Here is a 13,230-nt window from a genome sequence, read left to right on the forward strand (position 1 = left end):
ACAAATAAACAGAAACAAACTCAAATACAGAGAATAAATTGGTAGTTACCAGAGGGGAGGGCTGTAGGAAGACATGCAAAATAAATGAACAGGATTAAGAGGTACAAACTTCAGTTATAAAATATATTACAGGAAGAAAAGCACAGCACAGGAAATATAGTAAAGAACATCATGGGGGCACCTGAGTGGCTCAGTTGGTTAAAGCATCGAATTTGGCTCAGGTCATGATCTCACCATTCACGAGTCTGAGCCCAATATTGGGCTCTGTGCTGAAACACGAGCGCTCTAGCACAGGGCTCAAACTCACGAACCATGAAATCATGACCTGAGCCAAAGTCGGACACTTAACCAACTGAGCCACCCAGGTGACCCAAAAAAGTCTCTTTAGTAAATGGTGCTGGGAAAACTGGACAGCAATATGCAGAAGAATGAAAGTGGACCACTTTCTTACACCATTTACAAAAATAAATTCAAAATGGTTGAAAAACGTAAATGGGAGCAGGAAATCATCAAAATCCTACAGGAGAAAATAGGAAGAAACCACTCTGACCTCAGCCACAGTAACTTCTTACTCCACATGTCTCTGGAGGCAAGGGAAACAAAAGCAAAAATGAACTCTTGGACCTCATCAAGATAGAAAGCTTCTGCACACCAAAGGAAACAACTAAACTAAAACACAATGATGGAATGTGAGAATATATCTGCAAATGACATATCAGATAAAGAGTTAGTATCCAGAATCTGAAAAGAATAAACCAAATTCAACACACACAAAACAAATAACCCAGTGAAGAAATGGGCAAAAGACACGAGTAGACATTTTTCCAAAGAAGACATACACATGGCAAACAGACAAATGAAAAGATGCTCAACATCTCTCATCATCAGGGAAACACTAATCTAAACCACAATACGTGTCAGAATGGCTAGAATTAACAAATCAGGCAACAACAGTTGGTAGTGAGGATATGGTTAAAGGGGAACACTTTTGCACTGTTGGTGGGAATGTAAACTGGTGCAGCCACTCTGGAAAACAGTGTGGAGGTTCCTCAAAAAAACTGAAAATAGAACTACCCTATAAACCAGCAACTACACCACCAGGAATTTATCCAAAGGATACAAAAATGCTGATTTGAAGCAGCATATGTACCCCCAAGTTTTACAGTGGTGCCATCAACATTAGCCAAATCATGGGAAGATCCCAAATGTCCATCAACTGATGACTGGATAGAAAAGATGTGGTACATATATAGAATGGGATACTATCTGGCGATGAAAAAGACCAAAATCTTGCCAGTTTCAACAACACGGATGGAACTGGAGGGTATTATGCTAAACAAAATAAATTAGAGAAAGATATAAATCATATGTTTTCACTCACACATGGAAGTTGAGAAATTCAACACATGAACATAGGTAAGGGAAGGAAAATACGATAAAACCAGAGAGGGAGGCAAACCGTAAGAGTCTTACATACAGAAAACAAACTGATGGTTGTTGTAGAGGGAGGCAGGATATGGAGGAGTTTAGATTAAATAAGATGGACATCAAGGAGGCACTTTTCCAGATGAACACTGGGTGTCATAAATCACTGGGTTCTTCTCCTGAAGTCAAGACTACACTGTATGTTAAAACTTGAATATTGATAAAGAAAAATAAATTTTTAAAAAGTGTTAGATGTGCTGCCAACTAAGCCAGCCATGTGCCCCTCATACTTAGATATTTTAAGATGTCAATTCTTACAAACTTCATCTACAGATTCAAAGCATCCAAATAAAATTCCCAGCAGTATTTTTATGAAAGCTGACAGAGTGATTCTGAAGTTTATATTGAAAAACAAAACATCCAAAAGAGCCGACACAATATTGCAGGAAAGAACTGCAGTACTTGATTTCCGGATTTAGTATCACGCTACATTAATCAAAGCATCAAGGAATGAACAAACGGATTAAGAGAACATATTATAGGGCTGAGAAACAGATTCACATAAATCAATCAACAGCTATTTGATAAAAGAGCAAAAGCATTACTGTAATGGAGCAGAGTAACTCTTTTCATTTAATGGTGCTGGAACAACTAAACATCCATATTAAGAAAAAAAAATGAACCTTGACAAAGATCTTACACCCTCCATACAACAAAACTGAAAGTGGGTCACTGACCTAAATGTACAATGTGAAAATATGAAACTATGATTAACATAGGGGAAAATCTAGATACCTCAGCCATGGAGAAGATTTGTCAAATATAAGTTGTAAGGCATGATCATGAAAGAATTGGTATGGACTTTCATTAAAATTAAAAACTTATGCTCTGTGAAAGACACTGTCAGAGAATGGGAAGAGAAGCAGAAATTGGGAGAAATTTGTAAGAGTCACATGCGATTAAGGACCATTAAACAGTACACAGAAGGGAAAAACGCTTAAAACCCAACATGAGAAAATAGTCGAATTAAAAACTGGTCAAAAGATCTGAATACATACCTCACAAAGCTAATATACAGATGGCATGAAATGATGCTCCAGAACGCCTTAAGAGAATTATAAAACTAAAACAATGAGATACCACCATATCCCTATTAGAGTTACTGACGTCCAAACTACTAAGACCATAAAAGCAATTGTACTCCTAAAATCTGTATGTTGAAAGTTAATACGTAATATGATGGTATCCGGATATGGGACATTTTAGAAATGATTGGGTCATCCTTCAAGTAAGGAATTGGTGCCTTTATAAGAAGGACCTAAGAGAGTTCCCTTATTTCTCCTGCCATTTGATGACAGTAGAAGAAAGGTGATTATGAACCAAAAGAGGGCCTTCAACAGATACCAAATCTACCAGTGCCCTGATCATGAATTTCTAGCCTCCAGAACTGTGAGAAAGAAATTTCTGTTATTTAAAAACTATCCACTGTATGGTACTCTGTTTATACTCCCCAAACTTAGAACACTTTTACCATCAAATGACAAGAAAAGCAAAAGTCTTAGTCATTGCAGATGGGAATGCAAAATGGTATGCTTTATAAGATGCTTTATAAGATCATTTGTTAAGTTTTACACAAAACTAAACAATGTTATCAGCAATCATGCTCTTTTCACACAAAGATGCTGAAAAGTTTATGTCCACAGAACTGCATGTATATGTTTATAAGTAGCTTTATTCATAATTGCAAAAATTTACAAATAACCAAGAAGTCCTTCAGTAAACAAAAGGAAAACTAAACTGTAGTTAATTAAAACTATGGAATATGATTCAGTGATGAAAAAGAAAATGGTTATCATGTCAAGGAAAAGACATGGAAGAACCTAAAATGCAAACTAGCAAATGAAAGAAACCATTCTAAAAGGGTAACATACTATATACTGATTTCAGCTATATGACCCATGGAAAAGGCAACAAAAATAAAATACATGTTATTGAGGGACAAGCGACTCAATTTCGGCTTGGGTAATGATCTCACAGTCATGAGACTGAGACCCAGACAGCAAGCTTGGACGTTTCTGTCTCCCACTCTCTCTCTGCCCCTCTCCTGCTAGTGCTCTCTCAAAATAAACAAACTTAAAAAAAGATAGGTTACTGGCATAGTTTCAGGGATGTGAAGGAAGAATAAATAGATGGAAGTACAGGGTATGTTTAGGACAGTGAAATCTATTTTGTATGATACTATAAAGGTGGACATGTATCATTACCAATTTGTCAGTACTGTATAAAGTATGACACCAAGAAAAAATGTAAATTATGTGCTTAAAGTTAATAATAGTGTATTAATAATAACTTATCAGGGGAACCTGGGTGACTTAGTCGAGTAAATGTCTGACTTTGGATCAGGTCATGATCTCACGGTATGTGGGTTTGAGCGCTATGTCGGGCTCTGTGCTGACAGCTCAGAGTCTGGAGCCTGCTTCTGATTCTGTTTCCATCTCTCTGCCCCGCCCCCACTTACGTGCCCCCTCTCTCTCTCTCTCTCTCTCTCTCTCTCTCTCTCAAAAATAAATACACATTAAATAAAAATAATACCTTATTTGTTATTATCACACCACACTATTACAAGACATAAATTTTTTATACTTTCTGCTCCATTTTCCATAAACCTAAAAGTGCTCTACAATACAGTCTTTCTTTTTTTTTAAGTTTATTGATTTTGAGAGATAAAGTGCACATGTGCAAATAGGTTGGGGGCAGAGAGAGAAGAAAAGAGAGAATCCCAAACAGGATGCAGGGCTTGAATTCACAAACCATGAGATCATGACCTAAGCCAAAATCAAGAGCCAGATGCTTAATCGCCTGAGTCACCCAGTCGCCCCTACCTACCATATAGTCTTTCAATTAATACATTTCTAAAATACTGAAAATTCTCATATAATTGTGATTAAAAATTAATTTTTATAGATAAAAACTCATTAAATTTTATCTCTCTTCTCAAAATATACTTAAGTCAAAGAAAAATTATTTAAGAGCAAACAAAGCAGCTAATCTTTTACCTGAGTGGAGTCAGACAGCTGTTTTCTCCATGGCTCTTCTGTGCTGTTGGTCAGGTTTGTGCAGGTATGAGGTAGAATGAGTGTGTTTTGCTGCAGGTAAGGCACATTTCCATTACTTCCACTTCCTGTTACATAATTATTGCCTACCAAAATATTGTCTGTACTCCCTAGTGATTTTGATGTGCCAAAAGGAGCACAGCCTCCAGCAAATGGTCCATTGGACAAAGGCTCTTCAAAACAAGCAGAGCGAACTTCAGGCTGAGAGACACTAGATTGTCTAGGCAGAGTAGAATGTGGTTGCTGGCTACAGATAAAGTTTGTAGGCAGTGATGAGTTAGCTATTGGCCCATTAGGAATTCCAGTAGTTTGTCCTGTCTGTCCCATCTTCAAAAACAAAAAAGAAAACTTGCTTGTGTGACTTTGAAAATGTGTAATCAATACATCCCTAATATCATTATAATATTTAATATCTCTATGTTAACAAACATATATTTTAAATTTGAAACATGGGTAAAGCAAAAATCTTTTCATTATATACTTAAAGAAAATTCTTAGAGTTATAAAGGAAAAGAAAGCACTTTAAAGTTATGATTAGTCAGTCATTTATAGGCCTTGTTTTATATCATGAATATCACGAAATTTCAAATTTCTACTCTATTCCATTTATGCCAAATCCCTGAAATCAAGCAATCCTTAAAACATCTCCACCTCAATATGGCTACTTTAATTCTAAAATCATGAAAATAAGCCCAGAGAACACAACTGGAAGAATATGCAAAAAAAAAAAAAAAAAAAAAAGTATAATATGAATGGTTTTGTTCTACATTAAATCATGGCTATTAAGAAATCAAAAGGCGCCCACTGGTGGCATTTAAGGATCACATACATAAATGCTATTGGATTCATGTAGAAAACAGAAATCAGAATTCATATACTCTCAAATGACATTGTAGTCAAGACAAATATTTAACACGAAGATAAATATTAGGATAAAAATAATATACATACTTGTATCAAGACAAACTGATTTTCCAACTGTTCCAGCATCAGTTTCTGTGTTGCATTTAAATTATCTCTATTTGCCCGCAGCTGTTCCAAGTGCTAAAAAAATAAAAAGAATACACAGTTAAACTTAAGAAGTAAGAGCCAATCAGGCAACCTGTCAATGAAAAGACTGCAAACTCAGAACCTTTGTTTAGTCAAATATGGTGATTTCTAAGCTCAAGTAATCAATTCTAAAATGCAATCTTTCCAGAAATCTAAGAAAAGACAGTTAAAAACAAAAATTCACCAGAAGGTTATTTTTACATTTTAAAATAAATACAGTAAAAGAAGAGAAAATTAGAATCTTCATGGAGAAAGCTAGTTAAAATAACAAAAATGTGGTATAACAAAAGTCAAAAGTGCTTATAAGCAACACTGTAACAATGGACATGACCTGAAAAGTCCAACAATGGGAATCTGGTTAAAGAATGGGTGGCCTCCATGTAGTTTTATAACATGATTTTATACCCATAAAAAAACAAAAATAAGAAAGTGACACATAAACATGAAAAGGTTTTGAAGATCCATATGTAAAAGAAACAAACACCAAGATTCTGAATATTTATACGCGGCACTGTACCTACATTAAAAAAAATATTTTAAATGTTTTATTTATTTTTGAGAGAGAGAGAGAGAGAGAGAGAGATTGAGAGAAAAAGAGAGAGAGAGACAGCATGAGTAGGGGAGGAGCAGAGAGAGATGGAGACACAGAATCTGAAGCAGGCCCCAGGCTCTGAGCTGTCAGCACAGAGCCTGATACAGCTGGAACCTATGAACCACGAGATCATGACCTGAGCCAAAGTTGGATATTTAACTGACTGAGCCACCACCCAGGAGCCCCTACCTACATTTGTTTAAAAAAGAAAAAAGTAAGGAATCTATGAGACAAATATATATTTTTGTACATGTACAACATATCTCTATATCCTTTGCAACAAAAAATGCAAAGGAAGCAACTAACATCGGTTATTTGCAGAAAAAGAAATTAACTGGCTACAGTAAGGAACCAGAATAAGCCTTTAACCTGTATACCCTGTATCTTTCAATAACTCTTGTATTTCAAACACATGAACATATTACTTCTTAAAGAAAAATGTTAAAATGAAGTATAATCCGTTACTCCAGAAAATGTGAGCTCATTATACTTATGTACTAACTCATTTGGTTTACTGTAATTCAATTTTAAGAATTAATGCCTAAGAAAACTTACTACCTTTTGCTTTAAAATAGGGGAGAAAATCTGTCAAAAGAAAATTTTAACCCACAACTACATGGTCAATTAATCTAGACAAAGGACAGTCTCTTCAACAGATAGTGTTGGGGAAACTGGGAGAGCAACATGCAAAAGATTGATGTCTGGACCACTTTCTTAGACCATATGCAAAAATAAAGTGAAAATGGATGAAAGACTTAAGTGTAACATCGGAAACCATAACAATCTTACAAGACAGCACACAATAACCCTCTGACATCAGTTGATGTCAGAACTTCTTAATATACGTATCTTGTAAGGCCAGAAATGAAAGCAGAAAACCACTGCAACCTCATCAGAATAAAAAGCTTCTGCATAAAACTAAATAGCAACCTACAAAATGGGAGAAGGTATTTGCAAATGACATATGCAGTAAAAGACTAGGTCCAAAATATATAAAGAATTTATGTAACCTCCACACCCCCAAAACTATTAATCCAATTAAAAATGGGCTGAAGCCATGAACAGACATTTCTCCAAAGAAGACATCCAGATGGCCAACAGACACATAAAAAGATGATCATCATTCATCATCAGGGAAATGCAAATCAAAACTACACCTCACACCTCAGAGACTGATTAAAGCCAACAACACAAGGAAACAAGCACGGGGGAGGATGTGGACAAAAAGAAACCTTTCTGCACTACTGGTGGGAATGCAAACTGGTGCAGCCACTCTGAACAGTATGGAGGTTCCTCAAAAACCTAACAATAGAACTACCCAATGTGTTAGCAACTGCATTCGAAGGTATTTACCTAAAAGATACAAAAATACAGAGTCAAAGGGGGTACAATGCACCCTGATGTTTATCTACATTATCTACAATAGCTAAATTATGGAAAGAGCCCAAATATCCATCAACTGATGAAGAAGATGTGTGTCCATATATACAATGGAATATTAGTCATCAAAAAGAATGAACTCTTGCTATTTGCCAAGACATGGATGGAGCTACAGATTATAATGCCAAGTGAAATAAACTTAGTCAGAGAAAGGCAAATACCATGATTTCACTCACAAGTGGAATTTAAGAAACAAAACAAATGAGCAAAGGGGGAAAAGACACAGAGACAAATTAAGAAACAGACTCTTAATTATACAGAAAAAGGGGTTACCAGTGGGCGGGCGGGGGGGGGATGTGTTAAATAGATGACAGAGATTAAGAAGTATAGTTGTGATGAACACAGACTATTGTATGGAACTGCTAAATTACCATATTGTATACCTGAAACTATTACTATATGGTACGGTAACTGATTGGAATAAAAAAAAATTTTTCATACCTGTAATTTCTGTGGTGTCAAATACAATGAATGAACTTGCTGTGGTACTGGAGTATGTGAAACAGTTCTATTCCAGTTCTCAGAACTATTCTGAGGAAAATTTATTTTGTAAAATTAAAGAATATTTGGTTACATTCATACACTAGCAGTTATGAACTAATACACAAAGGACTAAGAACTGGAGCATTTACAAACACATAGGACTTATCTATTTGAATTATTTAAAAAATAACTTAAAAAGCATAATCGATTTGGAAGGTTACAAATTTGAAATATACATTGATTCTTCAATTCCAGAACCTAAGAGGCCCCTTATCTAAATATGTCAAACAGCTAACAGACTGTTCATTGTACACGTACACAACATTCAACTGACTTCAGTGTAAGCAGAAGGTGGTAACATTAAGTGTCATAAAACCAATGAACAGAATAAAACTACTGAAGTTATCCCTAACTTCTATATTTAAATGATGCTTACAAATCTGGGTTAGAAATTACTGCTTGGATAATACTAAAACAAGTGAAAAACTTTTCATTCCCGGATAGACAGTTGAAAATACATGAAGGGCAAAATTTCAGAAGACACAGATCTTCCTTTTTGATTGGGATTTTCCATTTCTCTAAATGTATATATACCTTTGTTGGACTAGATGTTCTTTTCTTCTTGGCAGGGCTGGATGAGCCATCTACTTGGCTGGAAGTAATCATATGTACTGGCAAGGACTGCTGTGAAAGTGGTATTTGACTGAGGCCTAATACAGGTTCAGTATTTGGATGATGACCTTTGTAAGCCTAAGATCACAGAAGTAAGACAAAAGTATGGTTCCATACAGTCTTAATTCATTCCTTCAAAATATAAAAAACGTACAAGCTGCATACTTTTTAAAGCTATGTGGACATCATGGACTGCAATTAATGAAAATCAAAACTGAATGAATCATTAATGGAGGAATGTGTACCTTCTTTTGAAGAACTTTTTTTTTTTTAATACAGCACTGTATAATAGTCCCTTAAAAAAAACCCTTTGAAATTAATGAGAACATATTTTTAATTTAACCAATTTTAAATTGGTAACCCAAGTTCTTTCCCATATCGGAGGTAATCTCTACACCCAATTTGGGCCTTCACCTCATGATCCCAAGAGTCACATGCCCTTCTGACTGAGCCAGACTGGCACCCCAAAGTAAGTTTTATCTTGATCTAAAATCCCTCACAATTAAATTAGAAGACTATTAAAAAAAAAAAAAAAAGTCAATCCTGCACTGAGTAATATAAGTTTGATCACTACAGATTGGAAAGAACCCTTAAAGCTGGGCACCTACAGAAGATAACCCAACTTCTCACCTGCTGTGCTGTGTTCATGGCACCCTGCCTGGAGGTAAGCTCTGCGGGTATTGGTAGGCTCCACGCCTCCTCAATACTAGGAAGTAATTTAGTTTTATTCTGTAGACTACCTTGTGGAAGGTTACACAACTGAGCCTAGGAAAAATTATGTAAAAAGCAAATTTAACACAGGCCTACTTGAGTTAGAGCAAGTCCACTAAATCCTCCTCAATGTTACAGGTATTTATTTTTTAATAGATTCTAAATTTGGGGATTTAAGTATATATGCTAAATATAAAGAGGGCAACTAGAATACACGTGTGTTGAGTCAGAACAAAGCTAGTTTGTTTTTCAAAAATTTCACAGATCTCATGAAATTTCAAACAAGAGTGGAAAACAATGGTTGTGTTCTTTTCACTAAAATGCTGTAACTTAAAAATGTAGGTAACAGAAAAATCATGCAAATTAATGTGTACTAACTAAATATGCAAAAAAAATCACTGCAAATACTGTATCTCTTACTTCAAATGAAAAGTAAAATATCACAAAATGTTAACAATTATGGGAAAAAGTTACTGACATGAAAACAAAAAAAAGACATACTTTCTAGCCACCCTCCTCATGCCAATTATCATATGGAAAGGCGTTTTAAAGAAAGGTCCTTCAAATTTTTACCTGTAAAAATTTAATTCTTCCCGCAAGTGTAGAGGTATTATTACAACTTTTGCTTCTAGTTGCATTTATGTAGCATTTAATGGCATCCTGAGGTTGGTTGCAGGATTCATAGAGAGTACCTAGGTCCATCCAGGCTGCTGCATGCCCATGATCCAATTGTACGGCACAAATATAGGCCTGTAGAGCATCCATAGGTTGATTTTGCTGCTGATAAAGCACGCTAAAAAGAGAAAGAAAAAGTTGTCTGAAACAAACAGAATATAATACCAATACTCAGTATATTAAATGTGTTTCAAAGAAGTCATGTATCTATTAAAATACTACTGACTTTATATACAGAAGTCTTACCCTATTGAACACCATGTGTCTGCACTGGCTTCTGATTTATCAATAGATTGCCTGTAAGATATAAAGGCATCCTGAACTTTCCCAATACTTGAGTAACACCTGAAAGGGAGGAAAAAATTGTATGTATTTGGGTATGGGTATAGAGAGAGAAGCACATATATACATATATGTAAACTATTCCATTAATACTTAACTGTACTCATTTGCCAAAATGACATCCACAGAAAGGAAATAAACCCAAAGAGCTAACACGTATATGTATGTGTGCATTTGAATTTACAGATACAAATATATAGTAATTTATATTACTATATAGTAATTTGTAATACAAATATATAGTAAATTGCTATTAAATGAGCTTTCTTATATTCTTATAAGTGGTAACACATTACATTAATGAACAGCATTGAAATCATTACAACCCAAATTTGCTCAATGCCATAATTTGTAGTTGAGCACAGAGGTATTTCTATATGTATCCATAGTTTGTATTCATGTTTCCTTTAGGACAAGAATAACTCTAAAAAACAAAAAAAAACTACATGTTCATAATTTCAGGGGTGCATCTAAACTTTCCTTTATAAATGTACAACAGAAACACCATTCCTTAATTCATGAAAAGTTCAACTGAAATATAGTTATTATCAAACTGAGTATGAAAAACATCAAAAAAAGATCTTAAACAACTAATTTAATAGGTATTTTTAGTAATTTACATTTAAATCCTCTGTTTTAAAAATCTGTAACTTTGAGATATTAAGAGCAAAGGCAGTATATGGCCTTTGTGTTAGCTGTTGGGAAAGGAAAACTCAATGTATTACAGAAATCATAACAAAAAAGAGAGAGAAGAAAAAAAGCAATCATCAATAAGTACTTTTATTTTAAAATTTGTTTTCTTCAGAGGCTGGAGTATGTGTTTTCAGTGTGTGTTTCCATGAACCATTTTGTTTAATTTTACTTGCCACTGGATAATACAAAATAGCAAAAAAAAATGTTCTAATATCTTTAATTGTACATTCACTCTAAATTGAGAACTACCATTCCTGATCAAAACTGTTAATCCACATACTCTTAATGGCTGGGAACCACAGATTACAGTAGAAAAGATGACAGATGACATTTCATATAAGAAAAAAAATTACTCAGTGTTCAGATGGAAAATTAAAACACAACTGTGATCAACCTGAATTTGTCCTTCTAAAAAAGGCAAGTGTCATGCCAAAAGCACTTCATAGAAATATTAATTTTCTAACAATGTTTAAACCAAAAAATTAAAGACTGCAATGAAAATAAATTTGAAACAGAAAACCATGAGTCTAGGACACACACCTGAGCCAGAATTATACTTAAAATAATGAAAACTGTATAAAAGAGTAAGATGAAATGATTGATATATCAAAGACTCAGTGATTTCACTAGGTACTAAAGGAGATGTAATTGTTTCTAAAACTTATTCACTTTAATACAAAGGGTAAATTCATGCAAAAAAGAATAAAGTACTGGTTTGAGAAAGGATAAATGACCTTTTTTAAAAGATGGTGATTTAGAGGTTTAGTGAATATCTTTGTAATGTTCAGTAAACACAAGTGGATACGAAACAAGTTCAGAACTCGTACAGTCAGAAATCTTCATTTGGATTTCATCCATATGGAAGAGAAGTTTAAGAACACTGGGTGCACATAAGCAGCTGGGAGAAATAAACTTGAAGAATGACTAAAATGTGGTGTGAGAAACAGAAGAAACACCAGTAAAAGAGGCAGAGAAAGCAATTTCAGGGAATGCATAAACCAGTGTTGAACAGAAAATTAAAAAGAGTTAGCAGTAATTGCAAACAGGTAATGTTAATAGTAGTAGAAAAGGTTTTTTTTGTTTTTTTTTTTGTTTTTGTTTTTTTTAACAAAACTGAATTTCAGATTATCAAATGCCTGAATGCCAGGAGAAATCAGAAGTATTTTCTGAAACCTGCATTTTTCATATTGCATTTTTAAAAGTCAAAAAAGAATGACAATGTGCCGAAGAACCAATGTCTGAATCCCATCACCAAGAACTTTTCCCCTAATACAACTTGTTTAGGTTCTTTTAAGGTAGGCTGACATTAACAAGTAGTACCAAGTAAATGGCAGCTGTTTCTGTGATGCTAATCAGCCTTAAGGAAAATGAGTCTCTCAAAAATGAGTCCAGAAACTCTAGACTTATTTTCTCCATGTGTAAATTGAGAGGATAAATGAAGTTGGCTGCCTAATCATCTAAACTCTTAACAGTTCTGTTACTATGGGAGATTACTAACAGAATCATTAACCAGGGTGAATAAAATTGAATTATTTCCATCTCACTTTATTATACACATTCCAAATAACAAGCAACACAGCCTCGAATACAGAGGTAACAAATAAAAATCTCCCAAAATACTAGTGTCATCAACTCCCCATGAATTTTAACTAACAATGAGATCCTCATTCAGAGCTTTCATAAATTTTAAAATATAAATTTTGAAAAACTTAACTTTCTGTAGCAATAAAGTCAACTAAAAATAATACATTAGAAAATAGTAGCTGAGAGCAAAAGAAGCAAATTTACAGAAAAATTCAACAGACTAAAAATAATTACAGTCTAAAACGATAATCCTGAACCCCAAAAAAGGTTAATATCTTCTGAGAATTCGAAAAAGTATTCTGTACATTCAGATAATCTTACCCAAAAAAGGTAAAAACTAAGCATATGCTGTAGTGCCTGGGTGGCTCAGGTGGTTAAGCATCCAACTTTGGCTCAGGTCTTGATCTCAAGCCCTGCATCGGGTTCTATGCTGACAGCTCAGAGCCTGGA

General features: G+C 34.5%; 1 protein-coding gene across 9 annotated transcripts in view; it reads right to left on the bottom strand.

Moving 5' to 3' along the window:
* Window positions 1–13,230, bottom strand: part of LOC115508053 (lysine-specific demethylase 6A-like) — a 175,309-nt gene that overhangs the window by 53,526 nt on the left and 108,553 nt on the right. For 5 of the 9 annotated variants that reach the window (XM_030306458.1, XM_032592296.2, XM_036064360.1 and 2 more), the window contains 7 exons: window positions 10,408–10,506; window positions 10,060–10,279; window positions 9,406–9,540; window positions 8,698–8,853; window positions 8,062–8,151; window positions 5,490–5,582; window positions 4,482–4,865 (listed from right to left, as the gene is read on the bottom strand). In XM_030306458.1, the coding sequence (XP_030162318.1) occupies window positions 4,482–4,865; window positions 5,490–5,582; window positions 8,062–8,151; window positions 8,698–8,853; window positions 9,406–9,540; window positions 10,060–10,279; window positions 10,408–10,506 (1,177 nt within the window). The remainder of the gene's footprint in view (window positions 1–4,481; window positions 4,866–5,489; window positions 5,583–8,061; window positions 8,152–8,697; window positions 8,854–9,405; window positions 9,541–10,059; window positions 10,280–10,407; window positions 10,507–13,230) is intronic. The other 4 variants (XM_030306461.2, XM_030306457.1, XM_030306459.1 and 1 more) reach the window with 3 other exon arrangements.

Source organism: Lynx canadensis, chromosome Y (genome assembly GCF_007474595.2).
Source record: "Lynx canadensis isolate LIC74 chromosome Y, mLynCan4.pri.v2, whole genome shotgun sequence".
Taxonomy (NCBI): Eukaryota; Metazoa; Chordata; class Mammalia; order Carnivora; family Felidae; genus Lynx; species Lynx canadensis.